The sequence below is a fragment of the Bos javanicus genome, chromosome 21 (assembly GCF_032452875.1).
Source record: "Bos javanicus breed banteng chromosome 21, ARS-OSU_banteng_1.0, whole genome shotgun sequence".
Lineage (NCBI taxonomy): Eukaryota > Metazoa > Chordata > Mammalia > Artiodactyla > Bovidae > Bos > Bos javanicus.
The window spans coordinates 66,676,226-66,688,266 of record NC_083888.1 but is presented as its reverse complement, the minus strand read 5'-3'; the positions used below and the strand labels follow the sequence as shown (position 1 = coordinate 66,688,266).

Genomic DNA, 12,041 nt, shown 5'->3' with positions numbered 1-12,041 from the left:
CCCTACAGAAAACCTCTCATTAATGCCATCTTCCCCTTTAAGGCTTCCTTTCTTATATTTCTTGGCAAACAAAACTCTTAAGTTCTATAAAGCAAGGTTCAGTTCAGTTCAGTTCAGTCGCTAGGTCGTGTCCGACTCTTTGCGACCCCATGAATTGCAACATGCCAGGCCTCCCTGTCCATCACCAACTCCCGGAGTTCACCCAAACTATGTCCATCGAGTCAGTGATGCCATCCAGCCATCTCATCCTCTGTCGTCCCCTTCTCCTCCTGCCCCCAATCCCTCCCAGCATCAGACTCTTTTCCAATGAGTCAACTCTTCGCATGAGGTGGCCAAAGTACTGGAGTTTCAGCTTTAGCATCATTCCTTCCAAAGAACACCCAGAACTGATCTCCTTCAGAATGGACTGGTTGGATCTCCTTGCAGTCCAAGGGACTCTCAAGAGTCTTCTCCAACACCACAGTTCAAAAGCATCAATTCTTCGGAGCTCAGCTTTCTTCACAGTCCAACTTTCACATCCATTCATGATCACTGGAAAAACCATAGCCTTGACTAGACGGACCTTTGTTGGCAAAGTAATGTCTCTGCTTTTTAATATGCTATCTAGGTTGGTCATAACTTTCCTTCCAAGGAGTAAGTATCTTTTAATTTCATGGCTGAAATCACCATCTGCAGTGATTTCGGAGCCCCAAAAATAAAGTCTGATACCGTTTCCCCATCTATTTGCCATGAAGTGATGGGACCAGATGCCATGATCTTCGTTTTCTGAATGTTGAGCTTTAAGCCAACTTTTTCACTCTCCTCTTTCACTTTCATCAAGAGGCTTTTGAGTTCCTCTTCACTTTCTGCCATAAGGGTGGTGTCATCTGCATATCTGAGGTTATTGGTAATATTGTTTCAAAACTCATACATACCACGATGTCTCCTGAAAGTGAAAGTGAAGTCACTCACTCGTGTCCAACTCTTTGTGACCCCATGGACTGCAGCCTGCCAGGCTCCTCTGTCCATGGGATTTCCCAGGCAAGAATACTGGAGTGGGCTGCCATTTCCTTCTCCACGGCATCTTCCCAACCCAGGGATCGAACCCGGGTCTCCCGCATTGTAGGCAGACACTTTTACCGTCTGAGTCACCAGGGAAGCCACCAGGGAAGTCTCCCATGTGGCACTTAATATATTAAGTAGACTAAGGAAAAAGAACGCTTTACTTTGAAACTAGTAAATGAAATGTATTTGCCTTAATAATACTAGGGGAAAAAATACCTCCTTTTTGCTTTCCTTGTTTTGATCAATCTCCATGTCAATGGGGTTATTTCCATTTGTTTCTTCCAGTTCATCCTCACTGGAAGACAAAAACAAGTTACTCAAAGATTATTTTGTGCTAATTCTATTTAATATACAAATATAAGCAAGAAATTGATTTAATATAAAATTAGTATATGTTTTCAGAATGTTGAGAAAAATGTTTTTACAATTCAAATAAAATACCAACGCCATAGTTCTTTTAGTCTAAATGATTTAAAAAGCTATTGAAATAGGTTTCTACCTCCCAAACCAAGCCTAGAACATTGTCACTTTATATTTGTAAAGTGTTTTCTCTCAACTAAAAATATCAAATTTAAGACTTTAATTCTCCTTAATTATCTAGTAGAGGACCAGGACATGATCATTAGATATAACTGAGAAATTATTCAAGAATACAGGTTCATGATATTGAGAATAAATTCACCCACAAGTAAAAACTCATTTTCATGTCCCATCTGTGTACCCACAGCTACACAATTCTGAGAATTTGAGAAAGTTTCTGGTGGCCTAAAAAACTCAAAGTGAACTTCAAAAAGAACGCTCACACCGATACGGTGCTTCAAATGCTTTTGTTTATATCCTTCCACGAAGTATTAAAAAAACAAAAAAGCTCTGTCCGGGGTAGGAGCTTTACAAAAAATGAGCATGACGGCTCCCAGAGGCCAGACAGCTGCCATGTCTACCCGCAGCTAAAGCCAGCTGAGCAGGGCTGGTGGCACAGCACTCAGGGCTTCAAGTGTCAACACCCCTTGTCTCATGGGCCCACCCTGGTGGGACGCCCACCGGCACCCCGTCCTCTTCTCTCTACCCAGGCCCACACTGTAAGCAGTTCTGGCTGAGGAAGGCGCTGAGAGGAGAAAGGGCTGGGGGCGGAGGGGATTCTCCCCGGCCCTGCCATTCCCTTCACGGGCAGGTCCCGCCAGAAAGTCAGCTGTCTCCTGGGGTCTTCCAGGGGCCCGTGTCCCTCCTCTGTCTGCGTCCTGATGGTGGTACAGGTGCACAGGGCAGACAGGAGCACCCGTAGGCAGACGGAAAGTGAGAACTCGGGCATGTTCGCCAAACCATTATGGTTCCATCCTCAAGGATGACAAATCCCAATCTTTCTTTTTTAGATTTAATTCTGATTCCAACTTAGTAAACTGCACCTGTTTGTAGTAATAGATTTACTTCACAAACAGTGAATTAAACCTAAGGTATAATAAAAACAAAAAATGTTAATCAAAAGTTGCTAACACTAAAAACAAATTCAATAGTTTGCTGCTTTTCTTTGGTTACAGAGAGTACTGACCCATAAATAGACCCACTGGTTACACGTGATACAGACCAAAAAATATGCAGACTGTCAAGGTCAACAATTTCACAGAATCTTACAGCTGGAAAGAGCTCTGCACATGTTCTTCACATTGCTCTCATTTTATACTTGTGCCCAGACCTTAGAATTCTCCAGAAGTGACACCTGATTATCGACTTGTCCCCACACATCATTCCTTTCATTTGAAATCATAAAATACTCTTCTGAGACAGGGCCATGAAGATCATAGAGTTTACTTTATTCCTTCATTTTATTTTTGCATTGTTAATTTATAAAAGTAATATAGAAACATAATTTTTAAAAGCCACCTATATTCCCACTAACACAAAACCCATTCTGTGTCTTGCCTTCAGACCTGAGGAGACAGAGGCCTGGGGATGAGTGCATGGACCCCACCAGCAGGCCTCTCACTGAGACCAGAACCCACTTCTGTGGGTAAGCACAGGCCGCTTCCATGCCTGTGTGTACAAAAGGCTGCGGGTGTGGCGTCTCAGGTGTGTCCTGCACACTGAGCTGTCCCTAAGACTAAGCTCCTTATGAAGAAGTCATAAAAGGATCCCCTACCAGCGCTCTCGCTCACATACACAGAACAGATGGTCGAGAAAGGGAGGAAGGAAATCTCAACTGCAGATTTTTAACAAATCAGGCATAAAAACATGTCAGCTGAATCCTGCAGAAGTACATGAGTAAATTTCAACCCGGGAAGTAAGAGATTCCTTTTTGCTAAAGGATACACCCCCCTAAGGGGAAGAGAGGAACGTGTGGGGAAGTTCACTCACTGTGACTGCAGAGTGCTGAGGAAAGATGCCTTCAGAACGTTAACACCCTGAACGCAGCTCATCTGTGTAAATTTTGGGTCCACTCTGAAGGCCCTGGGGAAACTGGTTCCCCTCCCTTTCCTCTGTGTGTCCACCTGCTCCTAGAGATGCCAGGGCCGTCAGAGTTCCCCAGACGGCTGGGACACCACCCGTGCCTACTGACCTCTCCTCCCGCTCACGCTTCTGTCTCCGAGCGTGGCGGTCCATCACGCTGGTTTTAGTCCTCGTCTTCTTCCAGGAGTAGTAGAACTTCACCAGACTTGCTATAGATTTATCAGGAAGCTAGACAGAAGAGATGAGCTGGTTCAGGTTTAATCTTTAAAAATCAAATGTATGTATATATATTTTGTAAGGATCACGCTCACATATTCAGAAATGTCGTAAGTCACAGTCATTTTTCTCTGAATTCATAGAACCCTCATCGATACAGTTTCAAACGACTGAAGTTTTGACTCCAAGTGAAACTTGGCCCATGAAAGACTGCAGAGTCAGTTTAAGATGAATCAGGGTTTTCACACAGCTGAAGCTTCTAACAATTTCTAGGTTGTTTTTTAAGGAATTCATTTTAACACTAATGTGACCGTCAATTAGTGTTCATGGTAGGAGTCCACCAAATACCATTCTAAAACGTGAGGGATCGGCAGAACTCCTCGAGGAGACAGTGCCTCCGATGCTGCGCCTCACCCATTCCCCGTCAAGAGACCCTTTCTCTCAGGACACTCTGGGCAGTCCTGACCCAAGAGCTGGGCCAGAGGGGCTATCAAGCGGGGAGGTGCGAGGAAATGTTGCCCACCCAGCAGCTCCCACTGCACCAAACACAGGACCTTTCACACTGGAGGAGGGCAGCCCTCCTGGGGCGCTGGCGCACACACACAGTGGTCTCACCTACTCACCATTTGTTGGATTCTATGAAAAGTTTTCCCGTGAAAACTAAAGGCTTGCTCAAACAAGACTTTATCTTCCACAGTCCACTCATCTGGGAAGGGGGTAAAGTTGGGCAAATCAGCCAATGATTTTTCAATATTATGCTTATGCCAAAAGAGCATCCCAAGAGCCTAGAAAAATAGTATCAGTGAAATTTTTAGACCAACAATGTGACTAAAACATCGTGGAAATGAGGCTGGCAAAGGGAAGCACATTTTACACCCTGACGAACACACATGGGAACTCACAGACACTGCTGCTGTGCCCCTCTGTGCACTAACCCGTCCAGCTCAGGCCCCACAAGGTAAGTCCCCATCTTCTCATGACTCAAACTGGAATACAGGGGCCTGAGAAACCCAGTAACTTGCTGATGGTCACAGTGGACAATGGCAGAAGCAGCGGGCTCTGGAATCTGCGCTCGTAAAAGGGTCACACTCTAGTGCCAGTGGACATGAAAAGAGAAAGTGACTCAAAAAGCACACCACTGTTTTCCTTTGGCCAAAAAGTTCAAACATAAAGAGTTTCGTTTTTCAGCCCAGAAAGGAAAAAAAATACAAATGAGTAAGGAACAAAGTAGAAACAAGAGAATTCAGGAATACTTTTCTAAGAAAACTCCCCGCAATTCTACTTTACAGTGGAAATAATCATACTTTGGGAGACCAAAATACTCACAAATTTCATACAAGTGCACTTAGCAGTCACCCAATAATAGTTACACTTTCTAAACAAAATGAAAAATTAATGATTTTCTAAGCAACTTTGTGAGGTTCAAGAGCAGGTTTTGGAGAAAGAGACATACATTTCTTGCTTCAAAAGATTCTGGAACTACCTTCTTGTAACTGCCTTCCCTAACAGTTCTACCAGATAAAACAACCAAAAGTGAGGCCATGGCAGAAAGAAAGGGTCCATGTCTATGTAACCAAAATTAGTGGTATCCTTGCACATTAGGGTAAATGAAAAAACATTATTTACAGGCTGTAAAATCTAGATCAATACAAAGGAAAGTATTAATCTGACTTAAGGTGATAATCTGAAAAAAACTGTAACTAAAAATAAGGTTGAAATAAGATATCATGCTTCTGGAGAAAAATTAATCTTGTGGATTTCTCATTAATTGGCTCCAAACAATTCTTAACAACTGAGTAAAATTTTACAACCTGAAAAATGATTCAAAACAATTAAAACAGGTCTGAGTAGACTTGAGTGTGACAACACGAGTCAAGAAACCACAAGATCAAGAAACAAATCATATATTCAAGTAAGAAAGCACTGTGCCCAAGTAGACCTGAGCAGGGAGGACCGGCGGAGCCCACAGACGCCCCTCCAGGCCAAGGGTCTCTACTGCTCATCTCAGGCAGTAACAAGTAGATCAGAGCCCCTGTAGCACTGCCAGTAACCACCAGACATGGCTAATGAGGAAACCATGCTGCCTAACACACAGAACATGAGACACCTAACAACTGAGCTATAAAACCCATTTTTAACAACAACAAAATCCCACCATTACCTGCTCCATGTTGTACCCATGCTTCTCTTTGGCAATGGCGATGTATTCATCCACTGAAAAACAAGACAGGAGGCCGTGAACAAGAGCAGGAGGGCACGGTCTACGGGCACCAGAACTGCTGTTGACTATATATATACTCAGGCCTGCCATGCACGAGGATAAAGACAAAGGCAAGACAGGAGCGAAGCAGAGTTGTACAGTGTCACCTCGTTATGGATCTTACATATATAGATCTCACAGAGAAGTGGCTGAACAAATAAATACTCACAGTACTTATTTCTGGATGGTGAGGTTATGATTCTGGTTTTTTCTTTTTTTAAAACAAGGTTCTACTTAAATTTTCTATGATAAGCAAATATTACTTTGGTACTTGAAAACATAATTATTTATAAATAAAAAGAAATATGAAATGGGGGTTTATTCTCAGATGGAAGAGCAAGCAACCTACTTTCATGTTAAAGAAAATCTAGGAGATAAACCCCAGGAACTACACGTCCCAGGTTGCCCCCAGAACAGGAAGAGACCGCTAACAAAGAGCACCTCCTTCTGCTCCTGTGTGACTCTCCTTACCAACTACAAAAGCAAGGCGAACTCAGAAAGGAAAACGCAGGGAGCACAGAATTGCAGGAAACAAACACAAGGCCCTTCCCTCAGATCTCACTTTCCAGGGGCAACGACCAGACCCGAGCTGAGGGACAGGCTGAGGGCGACAGAGCCAGCAGAAGACGCCTGAGAGAGTCACAGCGCCTGGTCTCAGCACGAGATCCAGCTCCACGGTACCATCCTCCCTAGCTGCGGTCAAGCTGACCACCAAGTGGGAAACAGAAATCAACTCTGAGAGTGAATGCAAATTCTTTAGCATATGTTCTAATACCAGGGGGGATTTTTTTCCACTGACAAAAGACCCAATTTAATTCAGACAGTAACTACATATAGTGCATTTTAATAGTAAGGCACTAATTTTCTGGGTTGTTTTTTTTTTACATCTAATATACTCACAAACTGACTGGCTACTCCACTGAGTAAAATTCCAATTTACCTGAGAGTCAGTAAATGATAAAGGCCCTCGTTTATCCCCAAAGTTGAAACTGGTGATTTTTTAATTGGGGGCTGAAATGTTTCAAAGTACATCCCTTGCTTATTACTTCACAACAGGGTATTATGCCAAATAACAGAAAAATGATGGAAGGTTCTTTAAAAAAAAAAAAAAAGCCTTGAAAAGTAAGGTTGCTAAAGCTGGTGGCTGCATGGCTGCCTGAGAGAAGCCTAAATGCTGCCCAAGGCACCCCAGACCCTGGGGGTGGACCTCAGGTCAGAGGACAAAAGCCAGGTAATGAGATGTGCTCAAGTCAAGAACACGTGAGAGGAAGAGAGAAAAAGAAACTAGAGTCAACTGATGGTCAGCCCTGGAGGTCTGCTTTATGGGTTCCTTCTTTTTATAAATATCTGCTGAATGAACAATAAACGCACCTCAAACTTCTGCTATTTAGTCTCTGTGAGCATACAGGTTTCCAGAAGCTATTACTTACCTTAACAGATATGGAATGTGTGGTGTGTGCACACATTCAGTCATGTGATTCCCCAGTCAGTCACATGATCTTTAGGCAAGTAAACACACAGGCCGGCTGTTATGCAGGAGCCCTTGGGAGCCTGCCCTGCCCACCCTCTTAGGGCAGAACCACAGTCTGCTACATCAGTAACAGTCCACTAAAATGGTCCCCATTGTTTCTGATCAGATTTACCTAAAAACCTTACAAGGGAAACAAAACCATCCTTTAGATGCTTTTTCTATCTTTATCTGTTCTTTTGTTTTTATATAAGAAATTAACTGGTGGTAGGACCAGTAAAACAGACTAAAACAGTGGATCCCAGCTGCTGCTGCTAAATGTGGATGTAATATGTGCCATGTTGTACACAGATTGCCGGGAGAAATACCAACAACCTCAGATATGCAGATGACACCACTCTAATGGCAGAAAGTGAAGAGAAACTAAAGAGCCTCTTGATAAAGGTGAAAGAGGAGAATGAAAAAGCTGGCTTGAAACTCAACATGCAAAAAACTAAGATCTATCCGGTTCTATCATTTCATGGCAAATAGAAGGGGGAAAAATGGAAATAGTAACAAATTTTCTTTTCTTAGGCTCAAAAATCACTGTGGATGATGACTATAGCCATGAAATTAAAAGACACTTGCTCCTTGGAAGGAAAGCTATGATAAACCCAGACAGCATATTAAAAAGCAGAGATATCACTTTGCCACCAAAGGTGTGCATAGTCAAAGCTATGGTTTTTCTAGTAGTCACGTATGGATGTGAGAGTTGGACCATAAAGAAGGCTGAGCACAGAAGAATTGATGCTTTTAAACTGTGGTGCTGGAGAAGATTCTTGACAGTCCCTTGGACTTCAAGAAGATCAAACCAGTCAATCCTAAAGGAAATTAACCCTGAATACTCATTGGAAGGACTGATGCTGAAGCTCCAATACTTTGGCCACCTGATGTGAAAAGCCGACTCACTGAAAAAGATCCTGATGCTGGGAAAGATTGAAGGCAAAAGGAGAAGCAGGTGACAGAGGATGAGATGGTTGATGGCATCACCGAGTCAATGGACATGAGTTTGAGCAAATTCCGGGAGACAGAGGACAGAGAAGCCTGGCATGCTGCAGTTCATCGGGCCGCAAAGAGTCAGATGTGACTTAGCGACTGAGCAACAACAGCAAACAGCATAAGGTGGCTTTTTAAGTCACATCTTCTAGGTGCTCTTAGAGACCACCCTCAGGACTCAAACCTGAAGCAAAGGGAGAAAGAACTGTATCACAGCTACTGAGGTGACATCACCTGGCCTTGAAGGTCCGATGAAATAAGTGAACATACGGGGGCCTTGCAGCTTAGAAAAGGACTACCGTCTGACACCTGCCAGTGAAAACCCAGTTCTTTATTCTTTCATAGTCCCCCTGCCCAGTGTTCAATAAAAGCTAGACAAACGTTTGCTGAATGGATGCTAGCGGACTGTGATATATATGTACAATGTTAACATCTTAGGTTCTTTTTCTAGCAAGGTGAAAGGCAGCACATATCATCAAAAAGGCTACAGATAACAAATGCTGGAGAGAGTGTGGAGAAAAGTGCACCCGCCCACACTGCTGGTGGGAATGTAAACTGGTGTGGCAGCCAGGGAGAACAGTGCGGAGGTTCTGTTACCACAGAACACACGATCCCACTCCTGCACATGTATCTGGAAAAGATAGAGGCACTCCAATGTTCACAGGAGCAGTTTTTACAAAAGCCAAGACACGGGAACAACCCAAGTGCTCACTAACAGATGGCTTAAGGAGATGCAGTGTATTTATATAATGGACTACTACTCAGGCATAAAAAAGAATGAAATATTGCCATCTGCAGCAACATGGATGAACCTAGAGATTATTATACTAAATGAGGTCAGGCAGAAAAAGACCAATATTATATATCATGTGTATGCGGAATCTAAAAAAATAATACAAATCTATCTATACATAAAACAAACAGACTCACAGACATAGAAAACAAACTTATGGTTACCGAAGGAGAGAGGGAAGGGGTAGATAAATTAGGGGCATGGGATTAACAAATACAAACCACTGTACACATTAAGACAAGTAACAAGGATTTACTGTATAGCACAGAGGATTATATTTAGTATCTTGTAATAAGTTATAAAGGAAAATAATCTGGAAAAATATATATATATAAATCTGAATCACTTTGGTCTTCACCTGAAATTAACACAATACTGTAAATTAACTATACCTTAACTAAAACAAAGAAAGGGAAGTAAAGAGAGGCAGCACAGGTTAGGTATGGGGTAAGAAAGACTCAGGTCAAATCCTGGCTCTGTCTGTTGATAAAATGAGTTCGTATCCAGTGGTGCCTGACAAGCACCGTATTTAAGACTGTGCTACCCCCAGCAACTTGCTCACACCAGCAGAGCTAGGTTATCACGTGACTGAAAACTACACCACGGAGGGAAGGCCTCCAGTCCCCGGCTACTCAAAGAGCGTTCTGGACAAGCGTGAATTCAGTACAGCCACAGGCACAGACAGTGCTGTGACAGGCCTGTCTCCCCTGCCTGCCCTCTCTGAGCCGTCCCCAGCCCCTGTTCCCTCTCAGCAGCAGTGGACAGGGACCCTCACCTCAGCTTCTGTGCTCCCAAGGCCCTCCCCAACACCTGCCTGGCTGCTTTACACAGCCTGCCAGGAGCTCTTGGCAGGTCATGAAGAAAATGGAACATTTTGAAAACCTCCCGCATGGCTTTTTTAAGCAAAAATGAGCTTTCAATCTCAGAAAACAAAATTGACTCCCACCTGCTCCTATGAAAAACAAAGGATGCCTGGATACTTGAGGTGGGGGACAAAGATGAAACAAGGGAAACGAGAGAAGTGCCAGCTGCCTGAGACAAAGAACGCGGCAGGAGTTGGGGGGGCATTCCCAGCACTTTCTATTACCTGGCAACAATAATCTTGATTTTGTCTCTAGAAGATTAAAGGTTAACCAGAGTTCATCCTAATCTGGGGCAAACAGCCATTGCAGGCAGAGAGGCTGACTGAGTGTGATCAGGTTGACGAGCAAAGTCCCCGGGGCTTAGGGAAAGGCCCAGGCTCCGCCCCCAGCAGCCTTCCCCAGTGCGCTCAGGACAGGACCAGGGTCATCGGGAGCCACAGGCAGACTTGCCTTGTGTAGCTTAGCTGACACTCTAATCTGGCATCAGAAGCAGGAGACTCAGACACAGGGTTAAGTGTATTCTGCTTTAAAAACAATCCTATCATTGCATAATGCCGTGTTTTTAAAAACTTGAAAGCTCCTACAGAAACAGCCAGGAAGAATGGTCCAATCTTAGATCATGACGGATGCATCCTTTAAAGAACTACACAAACCATGCCTTTTTTGACAACAACTTACCATTATGCATAGCACAACTGAATGAGTTGTTGGAGGGGTAACATCATTTAAAGGTAGAATGTGTGTAAGATTCATCAAGAAAATGTACAAAATTTAACAGAGCTTAGTCAAACACTTACTGAACTACCCTCACTACGTACAGAACACTGTATTAAACAGCAGGCCAAATACAAAAGAAAAACGATTCCCTGCAGTACCCTGAACCAACACACAGGTGACAGAAGAGAACGTAAATACACATGGCAACAAGCGCAGTCGCAGGACAGCCTGAGAATGCAGTGACGGTGATGACGGGCATTCAAGAGAAACTTCCTGAAGCCTCAGCAGCTGTTCAGTTCAGTTCAGTAGTTCAGTCGTGTTCGACTCTTTGCGACCCCATGGAGCTGTACTGATTAACAAAAGTCACTAACGTCTGAGAATCTGCTACATGCGGGCCACTGTTCTAAGCTCTTTACTAGGCTTCTCTTTTTAATCCTCTCCAATAGTTCTACTATCACTCCTATCCACAAACGAAGACACTGAGGTGCAGAGAGGTTAGATCACTTGGCCAGAGTCACACAGCTGGTAAAGGCAGACACAGGACTCTTGTATCAATGCACCCCGAGTGTCTGGCCCCAGGACCCATTGAGTTAAACCTCAGTTAGCAATCCTCTCCCCTGAGTAAGGGAGTCAGGAGAGGTTCACTTCAGATAAAGACAGCTCCATGGCGAGAATGCTGAGCAAGGCAGCAACACAGTCCATTCCATTTGAATGGAGTCAAGAAAACAAAACTGTGGTTGATGAAGGACGTGACGGAGACAGAGGCTAACAGACAGAGGACCGCCTTGAGCAAAGCTTCACAAGTTTCTATATTCATCTTCTAACCCAATGATCTAAATGCTCCCAGTATCATTAGTAAGAATCTTAAATTCGACTGCAAAACTGGGAAGAATGCAGAAGAAAACTGCCACAGTAACCTTAGCTCACCCTTCCCTCCCCAGATACTGCAGCAACCTGGAATACCTGTGATCCTGCACAGTCTGTGCAGAGCAAGAGGCTGGCACCTTTGCTGAGGACAAACCCACAGCCTTAGGACAGCTGTAAAGTTTTTACCATCCAATTTACTATAGCTGCAGGTGCTGCAAAGGAGATACGGTACCACTTTCTCTCTCATAACTCAAAAACAGCATGCTAAAGTTTTCTTCAAGAATATGATAACAAACATTGTGGTGTCTCCTTGAGCTATTAAAATAAGAAATGAAT

The 12,041-nt window shown here is 43.6% G+C and overlaps 1 protein-coding gene across 3 annotated transcripts in view; it reads right to left on the bottom strand.

Annotated features, from left to right (window-relative positions):
- RCOR1 (REST corepressor 1) overlaps window positions 1-12,041 on the bottom strand; it is a 119,551-nt gene that overhangs the window by 17,511 nt on the left and 89,999 nt on the right. For 2 of the 3 annotated variants that reach the window (XM_061395407.1, XM_061395406.1), the window contains exons 4-7: window positions 5,864-5,916; window positions 4,326-4,487; window positions 3,596-3,714; window positions 1,261-1,339 (exon numbers count right to left, since the gene is read on the bottom strand). In XM_061395407.1, coding sequence (XP_061251391.1) covers window positions 1,261-1,339; window positions 3,596-3,714; window positions 4,326-4,487; window positions 5,864-5,916 — 413 coding nt within the window. The remainder of the gene's footprint in view (window positions 1-1,260; window positions 1,340-3,595; window positions 3,715-4,325; window positions 4,488-5,863; window positions 5,917-12,041) is intronic. The other variant, XM_061395408.1, reaches the window with a different exon arrangement.